General features: G+C 41.1%; 1 protein-coding gene across 2 annotated transcripts in view; it reads right to left on the reverse strand.

Annotated features, from left to right (window-relative positions):
- Positions 1 to 26,925, reverse strand: part of MEIS1 (Meis homeobox 1) — a 136,076-nt gene that overhangs the window by 18,167 nt on the left and 90,984 nt on the right. For both annotated transcript variants that reach the window (XM_080918863.1, XM_080918862.1), the window contains exon 9: positions 4,497 to 4,573. In XM_080918863.1, the coding sequence (XP_080774989.1) occupies positions 4,497 to 4,573 (77 nt within the window). The remainder of the gene's footprint in view (positions 1 to 4,496; positions 4,574 to 26,925) is intronic.

Genomic DNA, 26,925 nt, shown 5'->3' on the forward strand with positions numbered 1-26,925 from the left:
AGGGCGTCTTGCACTGAGCTCTGTTGGGGCATTTGTTTGTTTGTTTTGCTTTCCTTTTCTTTTTCTTCTTTTAATTTATGTCTGTTTTTTCCTTGTCTTTGTGTCATGCCTCTGCTTAGCTTTATTGACAAAACAATCTGTGCCTAATGTTTAAACAACATCTGTAAAATGTGTTATTAAATTACATCAGAAGAAAAGCAGAACAGTTCTATGGAACCCACTGACCTCTATTGATTTTTAGATCACAGAAGCTGAAAGGATAATTTGTGAATGTTTTAACATTTACATCTAGGCAGGCTCCTATATTTATAGAATCTTTGATTACTTACAAAAAGTATTTGCTGCATTGCTACTACAATTCAGAAATAAAGTTGACCTTTAACTGTTGAAGCTATTATAGTAAAGATCAGATTTTCTAAAAATAAGCTTCCAATTTTACCTGCCTGCAGAGTTAGAGTCTAGCTTCCCCATGGCTGAGAAGTGAGAAGTGATCCCTGAGTGCTTGGCACTTTTAAGGGCAATGGATAAAGGACTTGGGAAGATCCAGTATGGATTCTCAATCTGAAATCAAGGACACTAGTTCTGATGGCTTATCAAATGTCAGGGTACTGCCTAGAGTTTTATTCTCCTGCTTGATAGAAAAGGATTTTCTTCCTGTATACATTCCTCCATATATACGTATAATATTTCATATTTACTACCTACTTTGCACATAAAAACAGTGTCCCCTTCTCAAAGCACAAAGGGGTAAAGTAATTAGCATTAGGCCTTTCTAGGGAAGTGTGAGCTTGTAAAGCAGCCAGCCCGGAAGCTAGAATGTTCACTTCATGCATTCTGGGCTGCTACTCTGCAAAGACAGGGAGTCGCTGAGATTACCAGCTAGCACTGTGCCACATAAGACATCAGTTTCTGTTCCAGGGAAGGCCCTGGACTGCAACACTGGCCTAAAAATAGATGATTTTCTTATCTGAACATTCTATACACTCACACTTTCAGTGTATAAAGTTGGCATACAAAAAGTACCAAATACTAGTTTTGAGTTTTACAAATACACGTGTGTGTTCATGTATGACTATGCTTTCTTTAGATATCTGCCCAGAAGAAGAGGGAGACGACGAATAGATAAAAACACATTATGCACACTTATGAAATCCTCAAACAAGAAGGAAAAACACATCTGATAAAGAGGCTGAAAACTGAAATGATTTTTTATAGCTCTGCCTACATACTTAAATATGTAAATTCCTGAAGAGCCATTTACTGCCATAACTTACAATATGTCTACTTCAAATAAAAAGTTGCTCAACATCCTAATATTTTTCTCAGAAATATTTGTCACAACAATGAAGAGAAAGGATAAAAAACAAAAACCAAAGGCAGAAAGTTTCAAAGTGGGCTGGAGAGATGACTCAGAGGTTAAGGGCACTGACTGCTTTTCCAGAGGTCCTGAGTTCAAATCCCAGCAACCACATGGTGGCTCACAGCCATCTGTAATGAGATCTGATGCCCTCTTCTGGTGTGTCTGAAGACACCTACAGTGTACTTACATAAAATAAATAAAATCATCTTTAAAAAAAAAAAAAAGAAAGTTCTAAAGTGTTATACTTGAGACGGAATGAGTAGAAAGGGAGAGAAAAGCACATGGCACAGGTTTCACCTCACAACTGACCACTCGTGAGTCTAAACCTCTCCCAGTCATGAAGTAATCACTCATCAAAGTTCACTTGGGAAAGCCATGCAATATCTTCTATAAATCAAATCACATATTTACAGTATTTTATGTGGGCTAGCAACAGAAGATGTTGGCATAGATCCAGTGTACAACCTCTCACGTGATAAAAACCCCATTTCATCCCAGGCTCAGTGCCAGCCTTCGTAAGATCCCTCCTCTCTGCTTTTATTCCGGCCAGCTTAAAAACCGTGCATCTTTGCAGTTGTGATCTTTTGCCCCTGTTTTGTCTTCATCAGCTCTGTCTCACTGTTTTACAGTGAAGTCCCTTCACTTCCCCATCTCCCCATCTATTTCTGTTGTAGTTGCCTATGATGCACCGTGCATCCTTCATGCCAATGCAAAGACACAAACTGGGTGTGTTGTCGGTGTGAAGGAGCAGTGCCCAACGTTCTGGTCTCTGTTTCTAGTCGGTGCCTCACGGAAGCTGCTTCAGTAAAGGTTCCTATGACAAGCTAGCAACGAGACATGAGTTTATAGTACTCACTTAACATATTGTGCATGTCAATACATTATGTTCTTCCCAATGATTATGACTGATCTACACCCAACCTGCCCTTCAGCATTTTATGAAACATCTTCAACAGTGACTCATAGCATATACAAAAATTTACATGTGTGTTAACAAGTTTTAAGAAATCCAAGAAGATATTTTTTTTTTTACGTTGTAGCTAAATGAAGCGAAGGGGAAGTTTTAAGACGTTGATGATCATTTTAAAGTTAGAATTTCTAGAAGAAAATAACCCCATAGGCTGACTTCCTACAGAATCAAAGGATTTATTTGCAGGCTCTCAACAAGGGAAAAAAATGAGCTTGGTGTGGTTCTATTATAGTAGAGGAAAAGGAAATAGCCCCACTTTCCCTGCCCTTCAGTCTCCAAACAGGCCATTGTTCATGACATCTTCAGGCTTTTAAAGGCACCTTCATTATTTTTGTGGCCTTTCCCACCTAAAGCCTAAAGAAATACGTGTAACTAGTCCCAACTTATTGTTTGGTGAGTTCTTTGGTTTGTTTTGGTTGGTTTTGTTTTGGTTTAGTTTTTCTAGAGAGTTTCTCCTGAAACTCATTCTATAGATCAGGCTGGCCTGGAACTCAGAGATCTACCTGCCTCTGTCTCCTGAGTGCTGGGATTAAAGGCGTGCACCACCATGCTCAGCTAGGTTTGCAAAACCTTCTTATACTTGAATCAAACACAAAAACACCATATTCATCACACTTCAAGAAAAAAAAAATCTCATATATTTTCAGTTGCTTTAGAAGCATTCTCTCTAGAATTGCACATGCACATACAATTTATGTCTTTCTTATGGAATCATTCAGATTGCTCTGAAAGACCAACTTCAAATATGCGGTGCTAACAGTCTTAAAGATTTCAAAAACAGTAGCAGATTAAAAAAAATAGGCAAACAGCAAAACCTCAGAGGTAACAGAACTCAAAACATTTAGATAGAGTATGACTTTGGTGGCTCCCTATCCACTAAAACGGCTGCAAAATTGATCTCTGAAGGCTGTGGTAAGGTCATAGAAATTGATAACCCTAACAAGCAGAGCTCATGTGAGTCTGTCTGTGTCTTGCAGATAGTGTACTTGTAAATTAATCCTCCAAAGGCAAATATATCATAAGTAGCTTGTTATCTCTAAAATACTAAGTTGAAGAACACATGGGATTATATTGACAGAAATTACATTTTCTGTAATGGTGTTTAATATATCTGAACTATCTTCCAAAGGCTCCAGGCTCTCTAACAGTGAAGGATCTGTTAATGTACGTACAATGGACATCAAGTACAAATTTATTCACCAAAATGGATTAGGCTATGTAATCAGAGATTCTGTAATATTAATCTTTGACACCTATTGAACAGAAAGAAATACTTGTGTCTACAAAGTGCCATTCTCAGTTTTCTCCTTTACCCAACTAGATTTTGAGGCCTTTCTGAATTGTTTTTCAAAGAATATAAGACTTTTCCATCAAAAACACTGATCTGAAAATATTAAGATGATTAATTAGATATCCTCAGTTTTAGGGGAGATTGGATTTCAATACCCTTTAAACATGACGGTAGTCCTGGGTGATTATCGTTAACATGGCTTTAGCGGAATGACAGAGAACAATGAATCACACTTTCTCAAAGCCTCAGATCTATGTCGCTGGACATGTAGTCAGAATGTTTTAGCTTAGGACTCAGTTTACAACCTCAGCTTTACCCCAGATCATGAATTTATACTTTACTAAAAAATAGCATTGAATAACCTTCAGCAACATCAGATTTTGAAGACCCTCAGAGAAAAAAATATTTTTTCTCCTTTATATTTGAGTGATAAGAGAATAGTGGATGCCATCTTTGATCACAGAATGCTAACAAAATCTAATTGAATTAGCTTTTTAGCGAATTTACAACTGCTATCTGGTAATGGTATATTTTCTTCTTTCGTAGAAAATAGTATGATACCAACTCTATCAATCATCCTGAAGGGAAAAGCCAAAGAAAGTGAGTCAGAGTATTTACCCAGTGTGCACTCCTCCTGTGCACAAAACCTGTTGAGTCATAAAGGTGGTGGAAGGCAACACATTTTATTTTCCATGTTAGAAAACATTTTCCCACACCAGTCCAGTCCACATCAGTCCAGTTTGTTTCCACCTTTGAATCAGCAAGCCACAAGGGAAAGCAGCAGCAACTGGGTGTGGCTTCTTCATGCCGGGCATTAACTGTAGGTTGCCAGAGGGGTAAAGAGACTGTGTGTAAACTCAAGCCAAATTACTCACCAATTGTTCACTTGAAGGATGGTGAGTCCCGTATCTTGTGCCAACTGCTTTTTCTGTTCTTCAGAAGGGTAAGGATGCTGAAAGAGATAAAAAATAATAATAATAAAGCTATGTGTAGAGCAGGAATTGTTTGTACCATTTTGTCAATAACCTAAGTGTCTACTGAAGTCTATAATTAAAGGTAAGAATGCTGAGGTGTGTCACTCTTATTAATGGAATGCTACATCATCTAATTAATGGCAGTTAAAGACAAGCCAATTACAAAGATTAGTGAAGTGTAGAAATGTCTATTTAGAAGACTTGCAGAACCATGATACTGAGTTTACTCTTTAGCAAATTTATTTGTTGCAAAGCTAGAAAGTTTACTGTGATCTTCATTGTGTCTTATCAGATTGGTGTGTGTGTGTGTGTGTGTGTGTGTGTGTCTGTCTGTCTGTCTGTGTCTGTGTTGCTATCTAGAAAAAAATCTCTGTGATTTACTATACTCTCATCTGAGGTCTCCGGTATCCAGGTATGACAGTCTCCTACCATAACATTGTTTTGCTGGATTAAAATACTAAACCTAAGCTAGGTGTACTTTATTTAGGCCACTCTTATTTTAACTCTTGAGCAAAACACCCACAAGCAAACTTAAACCAAAATTGGTCACCTTTGTTGTCCTTGGACAAGCTTGGGGATCATTTATGGGATACACCTCTGCAAGGGTGTGGCATCTCCAGAGAGGATTACCCAAGGGAAAACCCCATCCTAAATGTGGGCAGCAGCACTCTGTGGGCTAGGACCTACGCTGAAGAAATGGAGCAAAGAGGAAATTGCTTAGCTGCCTCTGCTTCTTGTCTCTGGACATGTGAGAGTGTAGTTCTAGACTCTGATGCCTGTGCACTTTCCTCTATGATAGATTGTATCCCTTCAAAGTGTGAGCCAAAACAACCCCTCCCAGGTTGCTTTTGCCAGGCTTTGTTGTTGGTTTTCTTTCTCTCTCTCTCTCTCTCTCTCTCTCTCTCTCTCTCTCTCTCTCTCTCTCTCTCTCTTCTTATTTGTTTTATTTGCTCACAGTGATAAGAAAAGCAACAAACACAGTTGTTTTCACACCTAAAGGTCAACATACGCTAGAATTCTGCATAAAGACCAATAAAACTCAAAGGCCCTCATATTTCACATACTAAGAGTGGACCCAGCTCTGTTCCTTGAGAGGAAAAGAATACAAAAAGGATTGATTGCATAATTAAGTAATGAAAGGGATTTAAAATTTTATAGAAATTTTTGTTTGTGGAAACATTTTCTTCTTAGTAATCAAGTACGTTCAAGTTGCAACACATATTTGTAAAGAGCAGCTGGGGGTGTAGTTTCCACCTATTGGCTGGATCATAAGGTTGCTTCCCTATAAATTCCCAGATAAAGTTGTCCTGACAGACAGCCCTCTACTCTTAGTTCCATTATAAATGAGAAAGGGCAACCGTAAGACTCAGCCTAAGTGTGTATGTCATGGAAACTAAACTCTGGTCTATCGGATGATAATTAACATAGCTTTTAATCTCATTAATAATGTCCAGTCAGATGCTTAAGAAATTGTTAATGATCACATCAGTGCTTTTACATGTAACTTTAAGTATGTCCTACACACATCGTGTATACTCGTGGAGAGCAGGAATATAGTAATTTTTCCCATAAGCATTTTCTTTGATTGCCACTTAATCAATAAATACACAATTAGAATGAGGCTTGCTTTCATGGGATAGAGTGCCTTTCTCTAAAGAGCTCGAGGTATATTTCAGACAGGATGGTAATTAATCCCCATTAGATCCCTCTGAGTGACATGAATGGAACAACCATCCCTCTTGTTTTGCAGGTGAGGAGACCAGCCAAGGAAGGAACAGCCAATAGCCATAGTTCCTAAGTCTTCATAAACCTCTATAGGGCTTACATAACCTGCAGAGGCAGCCACCAGGCCCCACCCTGTCAGAGCCACTGACATCTCACCTGGAACTTCGCTCTCACCCAGACACATTGTTCTCATTTCTGCTCTTCTAACACACCAAGAGTCTACCCATTAAAATTCTCAGTGTCAATTACAGAGGTCAGTTCAAAGTCTGTTACACAGCCACAGCCACACACACACACACACACACACACACACACACACACACACACACACAGAGAGAGAGAGAGAGAGAGAGAAGAGAGAGAGAGAGAGAGAGAGAGAGAGAGAGAGAGAGAGAGAGAGAGAGACAAAGTTACCCACAAATGCATACAGAGTCACACATAGAGAAATACATACACATATGCATGCAGAGGCATACACACACACACACACACACACACACACACACACACACACCCCATACTACAACACATCACGCATACACATCTTATCTCACATCAATCTTTTCCTTATTCCCTGCTAACAAGACATTTTCTTATTCTGTATTTGCTTGTTGACGCCAAATCTTCCTACTCACTTACCAGTTCAAAAGTCTTTGCTAATCTTCATCCTTAAAGCCTAGATGAGTATGTAATGGGAAATGAGCAATACTGTGAACAAAGACACTAATTCTATCTGAGGGGCCTTACATGGATACTACCTAATCAGACTCAACACCAAAGCAGACAGTATAGTGTCTTTCAGAGCTCACAGAAAGTGTAGGCATCCACAGCAATATTTCCTTTGCTTCAATCTTAAACGTGGCATTGCCTCATGTGTTAAGCTATAATGAGCTAGAACTACATTCGAGAGAAAAACAGGTATCGGGACCAGTACTGAACTAAACACCGCCCAATGAGCTTATAGCAGAATTCCCACTGTATAAAAGCATGCCACACAATTCTCATCATGAATCTCTTTTTTTTACAAACAGAACACTGAATTACATTTTATATATAGTAGTTCTGTGTCTATACTAGTTGAGAAACTGTATATACTACAAATGACTCTATCAGAGCTTATAAACAATACTGTACTTACTAATTATAAGACTTGGAACAGGACCAACTTTTATAACCCTCAATTTTGTCACTCTGAGGCCTAACATCCATTGAAGTTAAAAGCCTCTCAGCTAGTAGCTCTGAACACCAGTGCCCAATAAGAATTACAAACCACATTTTGAAATGTGCAATTTTCTTTTTTTTTTTTTTTTAAAAAATCTTGCCAAGGAGGTATGTAGAATGCTTCTCTGACACTCCGACAGTCCACAACATCCACCCCCTCCTCCAGAGTAACAAACTAAAAAGGAAAACATCAAAGAGAACGTGTCTGGCTAAGGTACAGGTGCAAAGGACTCAGCTCTCTTTAGGGGGCAGGACACTGGGAGTTGGACCATGCTCCAGTAGTCTATGAGCAACACAAACTGAACTATTTTTCTTCTTTTTTTGGGGGAGGAGATCATAAGTTTGGGGGGCATAGAAAGGACTGGAAAGAGAGTATGATCGAGGTACATGATATGATATTTCCAGATAAAACTATTCTGTTGGAAAACATTTTCGCCTTCGTGTGTGTGTGTGTGTGTGTGTGTGTGTGTGTGTGTGTGTGTGTGTATGCATGTGTGTGGGCGTGAGGAGGTTGTGGTTTGTGGTGTAGGAGGTGTGGTATGTAGACGCATGTCACAACTTGTAGAGGTCAGAGAGAAACTTGCAGAATTCGTTCTCTTCATCTACCAAGTAAGGCCCAGAAATCGAATTCGTGTTGCCTGAGCCTTTGCCATCAAAATGTCCGTAAGTCCTCAATTCTTACCACCAAGTTATTGATGCTATTTTAATACAAAGTTATAAACATGTACACAGGTACAATCTGGTCTATAACATTTTCTGTAATGATTTTTTACTTAGTTCACAGTCCCTGCCAAAGTTTCTGTCAATTATTTTTAAGGAGAATTAATAAATAAGTCTATTCTCAGCCCTCAGTAGAACTGAGTTACACCATTTCTTGCCCTGTCTTCTTGACTGTCCTAATGCTCCGACCAGAACTAGATGGGAAAATTAGTATTTGTGCCGTTCATATTTAGCTACTTTGAAAATTGAGAGTTGTCACAGCAATTTCCTTGTCCTGTGATTTTCAAGAGTATTTTCACATGCTTGTTTGTGAGCAAGATTTACATACATTCTTAGAAGATAAATGCAATTCACATTTTATTTACACCAGTGGTGTCAGAAAAATTCTCCTTGGATCATTATAAGCACCTCAATAACTATAGCTCCAACAAGCTGCAGTGTGGCCCCCAGGATTCCACAGAAAATTCCACTGGTTTCCTCACATCGTGTAGTTTCTGATTTCATAATTTAAATATCACAAAACTGAGAAAGGGCTTGTTTTTTTTCTTCCCCTCTGTCACTTTTCATGTGATCTGATTTTAAGTAATTGGAACAAACTGTGTCTAATTTCATGCAGCATAATTGCTAGGCAGCCCCAAGCTATAGAGATCCAGCACTCTGTCTCCATTAAGCAATTTTCAGCTCTTTGGGATATATTTTTATGTAGATATGAATGAGCCTGGATAAGATGAAATGTCACAATGATTTGGACATTATTAATAAGGGATATGGTATGGCAAAGAGTATGACAAATGTATGTATATATATGCATACATATATACATATATACACACATGCACACGCACACACATACACACATGTATATGTGTGTATATATTAAATTAAATATTCTAGGGAATGGCATTCAGGACCTTGTACATATTGGGTTATCAGCAAATCTTTGTTTATGGTAAAGGAGCCACGTTTTTCTTTCTTTTCATGGTATGGACTAGGTGTGCTACAAGCCCTCCGTTCCTTTTTTTTTTTTTTTAACTATAACTATGTGAACATACCCATTCAGCTAAAAACTCACAGAAAAACAGGCTTCTACACATAAACCCAGAAGTTTGGATCTCTCAAACCCTATGCATCACGATTAGCTAGGCTGTTTGTGGATAATAGGAGTTGTATCTTTGTAGACAGAAAAATGGGCTGACCAAAAGCCAAATCCCAAGCACCTCCATGTCTCAGCAGGCAAGGCTTCTTTAACATCATGAACAGCCCTTCTGTGCTCACCCTTGGGGTGGGGTGGGGGACAGAAGCCATGCTACAAAGCATCAAGAGCGACCCCAGAATGGCACTATTTTCAGGAATGGCACTATTTTCAGGAGAACACAGGAGATTCACTCCGAACTACTGCAAGGAAAGGCTCACATTTCTTGTGGACATCTCCTCGAGCACTTAACGCTTTATTGCATGTAAGTGACAAGGACACTGGTTGAAGAAAGATCAGTGAGTGGGCTTTTGTATGGCACTGTCCTGTTATACCAATCGACTTAATCACTTTGGGATACCCAAGTAAATTTGACCACCATCCAAGCGACAGTGAGGGAGACTTGGCTTTTGCTGTGTACATTAGCCCTGTGACATTATCTCCTAAAAGCTTAATTATTTGCAAACAATTGATCAAGATGGGAATTTGAGACAGGAGATGCAAGTGCCGCTGGGAGACCTGGGAAGCATTAAGAGAGCAAATGAAGTTACCTCTACATTCTACAATAAGAATTAATGATTGCAAAGGGCGGGCTAGGCAGTGTGGTGGCTAACAGGGTTCTGTCTGCAGTACTTCCCATTTGATCTGCATTAACACCTCAGGAATGAGTGAAAGCCATAAAGCAGTGATTATGTCTGAGCAAATCGGACCCTCCCTTCCAGCAATCAAGCTGCACACATGCATCAGTCTAGTTTCCCCGGGGAAGAGGGGAGATGCTGGGCTCAGAGGGGAAACTGGTCACTTTGAAGAATGGAACCCCAGTGATAAGATGACCATCATCATTCCTAGTCAGCGGCGTGGCTCCCTCCCCATTTTCCACTGGTCACTTGTTTTGAGCTACACAGAATGACTTCCAATGATGACCTAGTAGAGAGCGGTTTCCTATAGCTTTATCAAAGCACAAAATGATTCCCAGTCTGTGCCCCGGATAACTGCAATAAAGAATATCTGACAACAAAAAAAAGACCCACCTAAAAATAGCTCATATTCAAGTTTAGTCTGAACTGTCATTTTTACTAGCCACAAGGAACAGAAGATGACAGAAAGAAAATGGCACTTCTCTAAAGAAAACTTTTCTTGCTGCTGTTCTGATTTTATTTATCGAGGTTGGCATGGGAGAGCCTCCCACGGTGCTGGCAGTTATCTGGTATTTACGAGTTCACAATAACTTGGAAGAGAATTTATCTATTTAAACAATCAAGCAGCCTTTTCAAATGAGCATCAATGGGGAAAGACAGAAACTCTACAGTATACACAGATGGAAAATGTCCAGCCTTATATCGTAACGCTATCCTGGACCAAATGGGCTCCTTTCATCAAATGTCCACCCCTGGCCGCAAATGTGGATGCCAAGACAGTGATGAACTTTATCTTATCTGCCCTGGTAACCAAGTTTCAATAACATCCCCTCCCTCACTGCCTTGCCCACTCAAACAGCACATTGTAACGGGAGCAGAAAATTTGAAAATAATCCTGTACAGAGCTCTCCGGTGAGATAATGGAAGGCTACACTGCCCCTTCTCAAGCCTCAGATTAGTAATTTCTTGTGACACAGAAGTGCCTCTATACGGAAACTGCAAAACAGCTATAACAAAGCAATAGAGGGAGAAGCAATTTTCAAGCAAAATGTTACCCGCTATACTTTAAAAGGTATGGGAACGGGTACTAGAGGGGCCGATCTAACAGGAGGAATTATGGCAACTGTCCAATATCAGCCTTATCAGGGCAATGTGCTATGGCTTGGCTGAATATGTTGGGAGAACAATTTCAGAACTTCTTTTATCCTTTTTTTTTCCCTCCAGCCTTGTGCCTCCTCCACAGCTAAGTTTAATGCATTAATATAAGTTGACCTTGAGCTAAACTCTGGTATGTGATGGAGAGATACTCCCTTTAAAGAAAAGGGGAAAAGCTACCATATGGCTTTTAACCATTAGATCTCTGTACTCTTTTAAAACTTCAGAGGTTTCCCTTTTGCTGCTAAGGAATTAGAGATCTAAATCAAAATGCCCAGCTCTTGAACTCTAAGAAGCCAAGTAGAAATTTGGTAACCACACAGAACTATATCTGGTTAACCTTTTTTTTTTTTTTTTTTTTTTTTGCCTATAAAAATTTCTCTCCCTTTAAGTAAAACCACAGTCATTTTCCCCTTATTCATTGACTATGAATAGCTTACACTGTGACAATTACATTGATCTGGGATACTTTTTTCTTTAAAAAAATCCATAATGCTTCCCTATTGTCTTTGAGCTTTATGAATTAGTTTTACTGTTTCAGTGAATGCTTTTTCTGTCTTCTGACTGCACATTATCAAAGAGACACTTTGTGCCCGGCATTTACATTACAAAAGCAGTTGCTCTGCGCAGTTGAGGAGCATAGCCTGAATGCATAGCAGTCGGGTCCTGCATCCTCACACAGGCTGAAATCAAAAGCGAAGGGAGCAACTGTGGTCCTGGCTAAGAAGCCAAAATATTTTCTGGAGCACCATGAATGAAGCTGTACATTTTGATCTGTTTTCTTAATGCTCTGTCAACATCTCAAGTCTGCCTGCTTGTCCAGACTAAATGTACTGTTTCTGGTTTGGTGCTGGATTTTTCCGAAAGTTAGTTGGGTCACCCTGTAGACCATCTCGCCTGACATCTTGTCCTTATAACAGCACTATCAATGGCCAGTGGGGGCGTGTGGTTACGGAAGTCAGGTAAGAGTCTGTGGCCTTCTTCTTATCACTTGAGAACCACAGAAGCGTGGAAAGAAAAGAAAGGTGAAATGCTTTTTTTTTCTTGCATTACTGAGACCATATTTTGAAGACATGGCCTAGAAAACAGTTTTGTTGCCAGTTAATTATAAGACTAAAATTAATTGTTCTTCTTGCTTTGCTTAGCTGGTCTTTTAAGTTCTTCTAAGTAAAAATTAGATGTAAAATAAAATCCGGAGAGAGGACAAGTATAGTGGGATTGAGGTAGCATCAGTCTTTGTCCTGTTACTTTTTCTATAGTCACTGTAGTCTAGTATAATGTTTGCAATTCAGTCTTCAGTAACTAGGCAGAAACACTTCTAAGTGCAGGCAAAATAGATAAAATATAGGACTCTAAATTAGCAATTACTTACATACCTTCCTCAAAGTCTTAATGAAAAGTGTTAGAGTTATTTTGAATGTTTATGATTAATTATCATCCCCTGAATATTGATTATCTCAGTAGGCAACCGTAGGAAACAGAAGGAAACCAGACAGACTAGACAGAAGAAGCTTAGTGGTGGGGTAGAGAGAAGAGAATGCAGGTTTCACTCTTTGGTTAGTGTTTCACCCAACCATGCAGTTTCTTGTGTAGTCTCCACAGCCCCCATGGGAAGGGGCTATATGATTAGCTGTTCTTCACATGGGAAAGCTGAAGCATGGGGAGGACACAGAACTTGCCTGAGGGCCTCCAGTCACTAGTGCACAGATCTGCCTGAGTTGCTTACTTTCCCAGTGACGATGCCGTCCCATTTCCCCATTCCTCCATTCCCCACTCTGACCAATATACATACAAATGCACATACACAGACATAGATGGCAAGGGAGTGTGAGGAACATATATATCACAACCCTTGTGATGTACAGAGAGAAGATAGGTGCCATTTTTTCCTACACCCCACCCCTTTCCTATATCCAACTTGTCCTTTCCCCAGTCCTCTCTGGAAGCAAGTATTATGGGCAAGGTTGAAGAGTGAGACTCATCTCGCCAGGGCTTTGTGCATCCAGCTACAGAGACTATATTAAGCATAGCATTGCCAAATTTGTACAAAGTAAGTGTATCATGGAAGGGGAGGGAGATGTCCCAGGCCATTTCATAAACAGGAAAATGAGTACAGAAAAGATAAGAATTCTCAAGTTGAAATAGCTGGGATTTGAAACTCAGGGATAACAGCAAGTTGGAAAGAATTACTGTGTGTGTGTGTGTGTGTGTGTGTGTGTGTGTGTGTGTGTGTGTGTGTGTGTGTGGTGGGGCAGTCCTTCTCATTCCTGATGAGTTAACCACAGATGTATATGATGGTGCCTACTTATATATAAAGAAACTATCATTTCAATGTGCATATGTACCTTTTATTGCTACAACTCCAGTTCTGTTAATGGTACCAAAAGATAATCTTATCATAAGATTAAAAAAAAAAAAAACTCTTTGGAAATTACTACACCCATCATTTTATTAGTGCTTACACATGCTTACACATTAGTGCTTGTGCATTGCTTACACACGGAGGGATGATGATAGGTCATATGCAAGAACATTCTTACGTTCCTAGAATCAAATGCCTGCTAATTTATCCAACCACATTCCACTATGTCTTAAATTCCCTACTTTGAAATAAATTGGTGTGTGTGTGTGTTTCCAATTACTTTCATTTCTTACATGATTCTTAATCAAGTATGAGTTAAACTACATTCAAAATAATGTCAAGTGGATGAAATACTGACAAAAACACATGAGTTCTATCCCCATTCAAGATGCATCCAGCCAAGTTCTGTGCTCAGTAAATATTTAGTATATGAATGAATGAAAGTTATTGAAGTTGGAGACACCAGAATCCTTTAACAGGCTTTTCATTCATGTTGATTTTTGTTTTCTCAGGCTGTGTAGCTCTGGCTGCCCTGGAACTCACTATGTGAGTTGGCACACCGGGTTGGCACCAAACTCGCAGAGATTCACCTGCCTCTGCCTTCTAGGTGCCGAGATTAAAGGAACGCACCATTATGCTGTGCGTGTATCTGGCTTTTGTTAGTAGACTCCTGCAGATAAATGTCAAGAAACCTGCTGCCTTGATTCAACAAGTATTCATCTTTAGAACTCAACTTCATGTCTTCCAAAACTTTAAGTTTGGACCACAGTGGAAGTTCTAATTCCATGGTGCTTATCCTGTGGACATGCAGGTACAGAATCTAACTTGTTTCTGAATAAGAGGACTTGGGATTTAACCCTGAGAGTCAGCCACATAGCTAGATCATTTCCCTCTTCATCGCTCAGATCCAGTCTAGGTTGTCAGTGGATTTGCTTACTGCAAACCTGATAAGTAAGGGTTCTTTCCAAACTGACAAAATTCAAGTTTTAGATGAAGCGATACCCAGATCAGCACAGGACAGGAGAAATGACAGAGAAAATGCTCTCCACTGGTCTTCTTCCCAAGAACCACACTTTAAAAAACTCACAAGACAACAGCATAATTCATTTCTCCAAAAGAAAGTTTGCGACTGATTTATACAATATCATCTAATAAACTAAGAACCGTTTTTCACATTATCTTCCCTGATCTCTGCTATTTCAGAGAGCATACCCACTAAAAGGGACTTATCCCCAGCCTAAAGACCACTTTTCCACTTTAAAAATCAAAGTAGAAAGGCTTTTGAAACTGGAAGAGAAAACTCAAGGAGCGTGAAATACTAGCAGACCGTTCTGGGAGGGGTCCTCGATATTGCCTTTAAAGATGCTTCTATCCAGCATTAATGATTCTGAAAACAGCAACAACAACAACAGCTCCTTGTGTAAAGAATAGAGTGTGGAGGCAAAACAGTACACTTGGTGAGGAGGTTTCCAGAGAAAGGCAGAGACCAGGAGAAGGGAATGGAGAATCCGCGCTGTTCCCAATATGACTCAAGACCCCTGGAACTAGGACTCATTCTCCAGTGCTAATTTTCCCACTTAAATTACAGTGATGGTGTAGCTTCATCTCATTAGAGATCATTGTCCCCAGTAGACAGTTGTGTTTATGGGGGACTCTGGCTGTTCCACACCTGCTGATCAGGTTGCTATGTGATCAAGGCTGCATACAAACAGCAGACTTGAGCTTGCTGGACTGCAACTGATGAGCCCAGGCTAATTCAGGGGTGATTATGTAGTTTACTGGACCACTAAACCTCTTTAAGCTTGTAATTACTGCCTATTTGAGTAAAGCACATTCAAAAGCAATTCACTGCATCATGCCTGCCCCAGCTGGAAGCAGGCTGCCAGCCGTCTGTGGGGACATTAAAATCTACAGGGATGTGGATTGCAGCCCAGCTAGCAGACACTGGGAAGCAGGCCTCACAGCCAAGTGTGCACACGTCTCCTCTCCCCTCTCCTGACCAGGCTCACCATTAAAGGTGCAATGGAAACTAGGGAACAGCCATAAAGATAGAAAAGAGCAAAAGGGGATGCTGCTGACGGACTGCATTTTAACCATCGCCTGGCGATTGTAAAGCTAAAAGTTAAAAAAAAAAAAGTCTTTTCACAATGAGAGTCTTAGCATGGGGCAGGGGATGAAGGGAGAGAGGGAGGGAGAGAGGGAGGGAGGGAGGGAGTACAGCTGGATTTGTCCTGTGCTTAGTAAAAGTTCCATCTAAAAGACACCAACTTGAAGGGGACGACCCCTCCCTTTCACTCCCTGCAGAACTGGAAAGTGTGGAGGTTCAGATACTGTCCACCTACGAGGCTGCGTTTATTACATGTGGTGGGAAGCCGTTATTCAGCCAGTGGGCTGACTTTTTCTAAAATCACATGTGCAGAATTTTTGGAGTTAGTGAAATAAAATGCCTGAATGAAATGTCCTTTCAAGAGCCGGGAAAAATTTACAGGAAAAAAAAAAATATCAGCATGTATCAATGTTCTCATTTTCTGTTGCTGTCCCCTTAACAACTGGAGTCCTTTTGTGTGACAAAGTGTATAACACACTTTGCACCGCTTTGGTATAATTATAACTTGTCTCTAAGTAACAAAAAAAGGCTGCAACTTAATGAGGGGGGATTAAGTTAATTTCTTTTTTAGCTAACAGTTTCCTGTCTCTTAAAATGAAGACCTTGGTGAAGAAAATGTCCAAGGAGGGGGAAATTAAGCTTTTTATTTCACCGAAATCTCTGCTTTGGAATACTGACGTTAAAACAGTAAGTGATGTTTGTTCTTTAAAACTCCGTAAATTTGTATTAGGTAAAGCCACAGAATTTTCTTTCTGGCTGCACCACCTCAACTCCACAGTTCCAGGGGCTTCATAGTTATCTAGACATCTCGGTCATTAATATTCATTAGATGGGTCTGCTTGCATTTTTATAAGCCGGGAGAGAGAGGCAAAAGAAACAATCAGAATTCTTTAACACACGGGCATTATCAATTCAACATATGCCAGGCAGCGCGGCATCCAGATCTGAAGTTCAGATTCAAATTCGATTTACCTTTACTAAACCAGGTCTCACTGAGCCCCTTTCTCCCTTTGCCCACTGTGGCCTGAGCTGGTTAATTAGCTTCATTCTGTATAACACGCATGTCAGTTTTTCACGTCAGAGGATATTTTCCACTATACTTTGTTTAACAGCAAAAAAAAAAAAAAAAAAAAAAAAAATCTCACCTTGCAATCGAACTAAAGGGAATTTTCCCTTAAGAGACACCAGCAAGCAAATGTCTCTAAGAACTTCGTTTTACTGCTAAGACCACCTTGGTCCTTCTGAATCCTCTTTCAAAAGCCCCTGGGCAGTCACAGTCTGTCTCCAAAGGTTCCAGAAGAGAGGCTATGTGAAATGTGGACAAATACTGAAGATTGATTTCTCACGTTCTGCATTTTTTTAGTCACTCGGTCTAATTGGACTGGAAAATTCTAGTGCAGATGTGTCCTATGTCAGCACGGTGGTTTGTACAGTAGACAGACGAGAGAAAGTGTCGGACTGCTCATCCAGAAGATCAAAGAACATTCACAAAACCGACAATACAATAATAAAGTTGCTGTAAAGGGCACTTTGGCCCTTTTTGTTTGTTTGTTTGTTTGTTTAATTATAACACTTTGGCTTTGCATTTGAGGGATACCTATGTTGACACAATACTGCATACTTGTGAAATGTTCTTCTATTTTATCAATCTGAATCTCATGATCACCTAGAGAGTACATAAAGTCATGTCACATTACAGCCACTGTGCAAGGGTGAAAAAAAAAAAAAAAAGCCTGGAGTAAGTACATGGCTGGCACACAGGGTCTGTGGCTGGAGTGCATCTCCTAGGCTCTTGGCCTGTTTTTGCTCAGTCTAGCTTTCTTTACACTCTACGAAGCTCAAAGTTTATCTTGTTAATGATAAAGTAAAAATTCCGTAGCCATTACTGTCAGAGCCAGTTGTGAAGCAGGGAATGTAGTCTCTGGTTTTTCTTTGTTCTGTTTTATGACACAGGGTTTCTCCGTGTAGTCTTGAGTGTCCTAGAACTTGCTCTATCGACCTAAGGCTGGCTTCTAACTCCGAGCTCCCCCTGCCTCTGCCTCCTGAGTGCTGTGATCAAAGGCATGCACCACCACTGCCCTTCTCCAGCCTCTGGTTTAATGTGTAAACATGCATTGCTCTATGCTTAGAATAAAGCAGATCAGACCTGAAGAAAGATGAGTGACCTTTAAAGGGGCTGCCATCCCTCGGACTGAACTGCATGACTCAGCTCACAGACGATGAGGCAGTCAGATAAGACAGCATTTGGCCTTTCTAAAACAGGACCAGGGAAATCAGTACCTTTGCGTGATGACGGGTTAGTGTGCTCCTCTCTGAAGCATCTAGACACAGCCTTGATTTGTTTAAGGCATCTTTCTCTGCCATCTCATTAGGGACACGAGTTGCTAATTACGTATCCAGAAGTGCTAATTTCCCCTGTTCCTCTGTCACTGTTTGAGAGGATTCAGGCCTGGGTGTAGAGGCAGGAGAATGGTCATTAAGTCCACGATGCTCCAGTGATGTGGTTACACACTAACAAATGGCTAGTCAAAAGAATAGGACATAAGAGCCATGATTTCCAGAGCTTTAGTTAAGTAAGTGTACCACACTAGACAGCTGAGGGCTTTGGGACTCGCACTGGCCAAATGGTCTTTGAAAACACCTTTTAAAGATTTGTTTGTGTTTATTCAATGCCAGCATATTTTGCCTGTGTGTGTGTGTGTGTGTGTGTGTGTGTGTCTGTGTGCGCGTGCGCACGCGCGCACATGCCACATGCATGTTCTGTGCCTGCAGAGTTCACAGGAAGGCATCATAGGAACTGAAATGACAGATGGTTGTGAACCATGGTGTGGGTGCTGGAAATCAAGCCCTGCTTCTCTGCAAGAGCAACAAGAGCTCTTACCTGCTGCACCACCTCTCTAGTCCCTGGCTCTGTAGTATGAATAAAAGTGTCTCAGTTCTTCAAGCTTCACATCCTCATCTACACACCAAGTAAAACAAGCCTGGTGGCAAGTAAGTGGGGCAATCTGGGAAAAATACATCAAATGCAGGCCTTGATGTGCTAAGGACAGATCCGACTAGATAATTATGGTAAAAGCGCTTTAACCTATATGTAACTGTTGTTCATAATTCTCTCTATCTGGACAAACTCACTTCCAGACTCTAGGGAAGCTCTCAGCCAGGCTGCTGGTGTGCCAATGCATGACCATACTCAGAAGGCCCAGGCTTTTCAGGACTTGCCACTACCATCATATAGTGATGTGTACCAGAATCTCAGCTGGGCTCAAAAAAGGAAAAACAAGAAAGCATTTACATTCACCACAACAGAGCACTGGTGCTATAGGAAGGAAAGTGGGTGTCCTGTTCCACTGTTCTTTTTCATGCATTAGACTCAACTATGGCTCCTCTTGAATACATCTGAGCCTCACAGAGGGAACTAAACAATGTATTTTTACCAAGAAAAAAAAAAAGGAAAGAGTGTAGAAGAGAGAACACTGAAAATGCAAAGTATGTAAGAGGTGAGGCCATTAAATAGATATAGCAAGGCTTCAGAGAGATGAGTTAGGATGTTTCGGTGGCCTTCAGGGGTCACACACACATTCCCGGGGTTGCCTCCATAACAATCTGGGACTGACCAGAGGGTACCATGAAGATATTCCAAACCATGCAGACTCTGGGGAGCACATGAGTTGTGACTCAGGACTATTCAAGGTGGAAAACCTGATCTGGCTCCCTAGACTTGGAGATTGAGAGCCTTTGTGTTTTGGTGGCTAGAAGTCAGAATTGGTCATGCAACCACCTTCCTCGACAAAGGATAAATGCCACATTTGGCAGAAAACTATGCTCTCAAGAAAGGGGAGCAGAAAATTCTTTGGCCCTGGCTCCAGTGAGAACTCATCTTTGAATGCCAAGCAAACTCCATCACAATTAAAAACACACCTTTGCAGATGAAGGGTTTTGGAATTATTTCAGTCCCAGTACATTTACAATATGAGCCAATCAACAGTTATAATTAACACATTTTTGGGTGCCTAGATGGTGAGCAAATGCTGTCATTATTTTTCTTTGCAGTTAGCCCTTTTAAGCAAAATCTTCTTATTGTTGATAATGTTGTAGAAAGGCTCCTATAAATATATAAATTGGAAGATGAGCCATTGAGGTAGCTCAGTGGGTAAATGTGACTGCTGCCAAACCTGGAGACTCTCATACATATGGTGAAAGGAGAAAACCAATTCCAAAGTGTTGTATACACACACACACACACACACACACACACACACACACACAAACACTCACACATACACAGAGACAGAAAGACAGATAGACAGATAGACACAGAGAGAGACTGAGAGACAGAGAGGCAGAAAACTAAGGAGGAAAAAATTGTATCGAAGTTTCACAAAATCTCTAGCACATTCTGATTCTGTCTCTCATACTGAAATTCTTCCTAAAATAGAGAAAATCCTATGATTTTGATGATGCCAACAATGAGCCGAGCTACCATATGCATATATTTTGTTTAATGGCTTCCTTTATTTTAATAACAAAGAGAAACGAGATTTCACAGATGAAAGCTTTTTTTTTTTCATGGCTCCAGTGCAACTGGGATTTTAAAAAAATATCTGTGATGTTAACCAGTAGGTAGTAATGGATGCTCTCGGGGGCCCTATTTTAGACATTTTATGAAGCATAAGCTCACCTGAGTAACTACCCCCAGAGATTCACCCCTGTTTTAAGAAGACTCAACTAAGGGCCCCAGCAGTGGCTCCATTTTCTTGCCGTGGAAGGACAGCGGCGTGTCAGCTATGGAAATGCTGGAGCATCAGGCGTAGCTCACTAAAAAGAAGATCTCAAGGATAAGGAAATTATTGCATAGATTTCTTTTCTCTTTGTTCAGAATTCTGCCTACAGCGTTTAATATTTTGTTGAGAATTGAAAAAATAAATCACAGTTAGTAAGTTCAGTCTAATTCCTGCTTGATTTCCTGACTGCGCCACCTCTGTATGGCGAATCAGGAAGCCAGAAACTCATCAAAATGAATTTCCATAGGAACAAAGGACACACCACCTCAGAACCTCTCTTTCATCCATGACGCCCCCATTCATTCAGAGTATAGAGCTAGTAGAAGAGAAATAAAAAAAGGAACACATGGGAAGGACATGTCACCCACTGAAAAGTCTGCAGAGAGAATTGTAAAAGTCTGAGATGCTGTTTTGGGTTTTATTTTTACCACAAGCCAACCTGCAAGGCCACGCAGAGTGAATTTTGCAGATGCCATTCATACTGAAGGTGGCTGCTCCTGATCAATGACTGTCATCCCTGTCCTTCTGCAGCTGGGCCTCGGGTCTGATCCTGGCACCAGGGCCTGTGTCCTCAGCCAATCCGCAGATGTAAGCACCCTGACCCTGTCAGGTTGACATATCATTCTTCCAACAGTGTCACCGAGTATTAATGTTCAATTATATGTCCTAGAAATGACCATCATTCTTATGCTTTGTCTGGGCATGGCATTGTGGGAAGCTCAAAGACAAGGGCAGAAATACCCAGTAGATGAGCTAGCGACACTCAGCTTCCCAGCTCCGCCATGGATTTGCTGTGGAGTGCTGAATAGCATGTCAATGTTTAATTCTTTCTCTGATAGATGTTTGAGGGACAGCCAAACCATTCATTCATTCATTCACTCACTCATTCACTCATCTCATATTAGCGAGCTTGCGTGTCAGAAGCCTTATCTATTTACAGACATCATATGTCACACACATCATCCCATGATATCACGACCACTCTGAGCCAACCATCCTTTATATAGGACAATGGGCAGATCATTACGTGCAAGGTGTCCTTTTATTTCTCGAAGCCAGGTGTATGTCACCTACTATCAGACCAGAATGACAGTGGTAGGCTCTTCTGGAAAAATGTCAAGATCAATTCAGTGTCAACTTGTAAAGTTAACAGAATCCGTCCCAGTCCAGAAGCTTCCTTTCCCAGTGCTCAGATTGAGCTTCGGGCAGAGGCAGGATTTCAGAAGCATCCTGGGATTATATGCCTGAGACCTCACCCAGTAGCTCAGATACCTTCTAAATACTGTGTGTGTTTGTTCTCATGAAAACTAACCCCCCTTTTTTCCTCAGATATCACGATGAGGCAAAAAAAAAAAGAATTAGCTAAACAGAGGGAAATATCTGAACAAGCAGCTCTATCTGTGTGGATTTCACAGCAGGTACATGCAAAGGTGATCAGCAACAAGGTAGCAAACTTCTTCTAGGACCAAGACTAAGAGATCTTATGCAGTAATTACACGGTAACTTCCGGAAGGAAGAAAAGGCCTTTAATGCTGCCTCAAGTTCATCAGCCTAGACATGATAATACAAGCTTAAGTTGCTCAGGCTGGAGCTCAATGGATTTTTCTCAGTAATTTTTAAGAGACAGAAAACAAAAATTAATTAATTGATGAAAAAAACAAAGCAATTATTTTCTGGTGAAAAGATATTCCGTTAAAAGAAAATATTTACTTTCGTTTTAACATGTGAAGAAAGATGATTTAGGTCCCGCTTGTTAGGATTCCTGGGTCATGGGGGCGAGGCATCAATGCTATTTCACCATTAGGAGTCCTGGAGGGGCAGGGAGGCGGGGCATCTCATTCTATTTCACCATTAGGAGTGGGGGGCAGGAAGGCGGGGCATCTCATGTTATTTCACCATTGGGAGTTGGGGGGGCAGGGAGGCGGGGCATCTCATGCTATTTCACCATTAGGAGTGGGGCAGGGAGGCGGGGCATCTCATGCTATTTCACCACTGTTTCCTACTGCGCTGGGAAAGTCTTTATCTTCTCCTACACTTCCTTTTTTTTTGTTTTGCCTACCCAATTCCCAACCACCTTCTCCAGTGATTTCCTTCTCCTCTGGCCAGTTCTGTTTCCCACTCTCCTCTGCCGGAAGGTCTAAAGCCCTTCTCCATTCTTCAGAAACCCGCCTCTCTCTCCCTTTCTTGGTTCCTACCTATTGCTAGATTCTCCATCTGAAATCCCATCCTACTGATGGATCGCTTGGTGTGTCTGTGTCCCTCACCCTTGCCAGTTTCCCAGTGATCTTCACCTTATTCGCCCGTCCCTCTTGACGTTTATCTCCAGAGACTCCTCCTAGGTTGCCAGATTAGAGTACATTTCGACAAGCTACACTCAAACGGTAACAATTTCATGAAGGCAGCTATTATTCCATGAATAAGTGTGTTCAAATTTCTCTTCTCTTCAATATTAAAAAATGGAAAAACCAGGGCGTAATATAACCCATGCTTATGATCCTAACATTGAATAGGCTGAGGCAGGAAGATTGTGAGTTATTCTGGGTAAGGCTAGCAGTCTGGGCTATAAAGCTAGACCATGTCTCAAAACAAACAAAAGCCTAAGAAACGAAACCTGGTTTATTATCATTGCTTGAAATCCCTGCCCAAACAGCATCCAAAATCATCTGCTTCTGGCTTCTTACGGGCCGCATCATCCTGACACACCACATGGCAATATCGTCGCCAGATGTCTAAATAGCTCCTTCAGTGGTCACTGTGGCATGTTAACCCCTATATTAGGATGATTTTCAACCCTTTAAACTTCCTAAAACTCTCAGATTTTGGTTGATTTTTTGAAATTTTATTCATTTATTCAGCAGGGAGAAAACAAAAACATTAAACACCCACAATTCAACTCTAAAAATTCAAGGCTGAAAGATTAGATCTTCAGGATTGGGAGGCATGGGAGGCAGCTCACACACACACACAGACAACTCTGTGGATGCTCAGCAAGGCCCTCAGGATCTAGTGGTGGGAGTTATTTCCTCTTCTCTGTGGAGGACAAGGAAGGATTTCCTCTTCCAATGACAGCCGAGATAAGATGAAAAGGATGTGGGAAAAAGTGTCAAGGGGAGGAGGGACATAGAAGTGACACATACCAGGCATGTAAGCAGCTAAGTCAGGTGCAGAGGACAGGGCCCTTCAGCACTTGTGGGAAAATGCAAGACTTGGGCCCTGGCTTTAGCAGATGTGGGGACCGTGTGTGTGAAGACCAAGAGAGGGGTGCGGACTTTTGACCAGCTAGCCTGGAATGAATGTCTGAAGGGCAACAGGGAAGTGGAAGAAGACTTGGTCAAGTTTTGCTTCACAAAAAAAAAAAAAAAAAAAAAGTCTTTAATGGAGAAACAAGGAGTCAATGTTAGGGGTGGGAAAACTGAAGAGAGAGAAAGCTCAGAAGCTTGACATGGGCCTCATGGTGATGAGAAGCTTTCAGAAGAATCAGAAGCCACCAGAGGGAGGAAGAAAGGAAAATACTAGCAGGACTCCTAAATTCCATGGTGACCCCATCGATTTGGCGTGTGATGGGACTGGAGCCAAAGCAAATTAACCACGAGGAATGGAGTCTTTGGCTCTTGCCTTGTGCCTTTCTTCTTTTCTTGGATTACTGGTGCTGGAAAGGACCCCGGAAACTCACATCCCCACCTCTGACAGCCTGACCCCCATTACAGCTCCTCCACTGAGCCTTTAAAAGCAGCTATTCCCTGCGAGCTCCACAGTCTTACCTTCTGTCCACACTCTCTAGACCCATGGTTCCATCCACATCTCTACCATCAGTGGAGACAAGAAAACACAAGCTTCTCACAGGATGCCTCTGCATTACTGAGGACCCCCTCCCACCCACCCATCTCTCATAACTCTCAGAAGCCTTCATCCTAAGTTCTCCTAACTCTAGTTCTTTATACAAACTGCACAATGAAACTCATTCACTTTTCAGAGCCCTTAGGAAGCTCCTGGTGCACAGGGCTTCCCCGGAGGCCTTCACCAAGCATTTGAACTCACATAGAAAAATGTCAATGGCTCTATTCACCTTGTAATCCCATGGTTAAGTTTAAATATAGCTTATGGCACGGTGCTTTCGAGTGTTTTAGCTCCTGTGTGGTGGGATTAGGCTGATAAGGGGAATTCTCATCACATCAAACAAGAATATACCATTCCTGGAGAAGGTCCAACATTAATCCCACCACCAACACAAAACCATCAACAGATACACACACACACACACACACACACACACACCACCCCTGAAGTTCTTGGATCAAAACCAGAGACATCTAGGGATAGTTTAAGTTACATGTAAAGGGTCACAGGTCTAGTCACCATCTAACCATGGTGTTCATGCTTTAGTGACTGTGGCAAAGCCAAGTCACCAATGAGCTCATATGGATGTCTGTCTCCATGCTCATCCATCAAGTTGTGTATGTGAGGCAATTTCAAGAACAAAAACAAGTCATAATTGTAAATGTCAGGGCATGGAAGTAGAGAGCTCCAGGAGGCTGGAAGTTATGGCCCCGGCTTCATTGTATCCAATGTAGATCTAATAGAGATCTCTATTACATATCTAACACTTTCTGGCCTTTCCATTCATCTGTAAAATGGGGATACAATTAATTATTCATTGTAGGATCACATGCACATTAACTAGCTAATAATAATATGTTTTAGATCAAATGGGATGCTTGCGCATAGATTGATTTTTAAAAATTCAAATGCATGTCATTTCTTGCATGTGTGCTTGGCTTTGCTTTCCTTAGAAATTCAGTCCAACATTTACTCGGCCTCTTTGGAACACTCAAGTGATGAATGTTGCTGAGTGCTTACAGTTCCTAGTCAAATACGAATAACTTTCAGGGACTAAGTACTGGGTGCCTGTCATCATGGTAATTGATGGTGTTTTCACTTCAGGGTGTGGGCCTGATACTCATAGGGCTCAATAGGGAAAGTAAATGAACTAACTGGACAAAATCTCTTGCCCAGTACTTCTGCTACTCATAACTCATTACTGCCAAGTGGCCTTACTTTTAGCAAAAGGGAATAGCTACACACACACACACACACACACATACACACACACACACACACACACACTGGTTAAGTTGTTTCCTTGACCTTTATTTTCTGCTAATAAATTAAAATGTGTGGTTGTGTGGCTCAGCATTACTATTCTTTCAGAAGGTCTCGAGTCTTCACTAATTCCACAAGGAAGGATAAATGCCTGCACCTGAACAAAGGGTAATCTGCATTGCCATGAAATGCAAGTCTCTCTCTGTGTGTTGTCAGCGTCTAGATCCCACACTGCCCTGAGAATAAGCTTGCGGGGCACAGGCATACTGTATTTCAAATGGAGATTTTATGTAAGCTTATTTTTATAGTGATTCCAAGAGTAGCTGCTCTGCTTTTTGTCTATGCAAACTGGAAATAAAGTAGGCACCCTGCCAGGTCCATGACAGCAGGACAGGCCCAGGCTACCACGGGTGACTCATACAATGACATCTAAAGGGTCTAGAAAAGAACCCTGACTAATGGCTTTTGGATTCCATGTGACCTTTGATCCTCAATGCCTTCGACCAAAATAAATGACCTAATTTCAAGAAACTCCATCCAGTATGTGACCCTAATGAATGAAAATGTACCTGCTTCACGGTGATTAATAGGTACTTGCTACTTATCATAATTCCTTAAATCTTAGCTGAACTAGGGCGAATTGACTTTTCAGATGATCATTTTTTGAGATAACTCACTTTACAGGATGGCACGAATCTGAGTGCCAGTGTATAAGTCAGAAGTTCATCATGGAACAAATAAAAAATATACATACAATTCTCCCCCAAACATGTCACTGTCTCAGTACTTACTGATGTAGTGACTACGGACTGGCAAGAGCCATAGGTATCCAGAGACCAAGCTGGATTGTGGGGATGTCAAAAACCACTGCACACTCCCTCACACCACAGTTAACTTTCAGCCCTGGACACTATCCCCAGAACAATGAGGCATAATTGGAGGATGTCCTGTAACGAGACCTTCATTGTAACCTTCCCACCTGCCCAGAATGTCCAAGGACACTGTCAACAAGCCAGACAAGCAGATTCTCATTTCTCCGTGGCTTTGGTCAAGCAGAAGCTTCTGGAGCATTTGGTGTTCACGTGAAAGCTATTTGAGGCCCAAAGGAAAGTTGTTATATACCGAGTGCTAAATAAGGATTGCAAAGGAAACACAAACCACCTTGGTCTGACTGATACAATGAAAAGAACTAATTGTGTTTTAAAAGCAGGGTTAGGGAAGCACAAAAATAACCTTTTTTGTTTAAAATTTGTCTTTTGGCACTGTTCCTGAGATCTTGGCTACGTAAAGGTATCACCAGTGAGCCAAGAAGATGCACATCACGGAAGC

The sequence above is a fragment of the Micromys minutus genome, assembly GCF_963924665.1.
Source record: "Micromys minutus genome assembly, chromosome: 1".
In the NCBI taxonomy this organism is placed as follows: domain Eukaryota; kingdom Metazoa; phylum Chordata; class Mammalia; order Rodentia; family Muridae; genus Micromys; species Micromys minutus.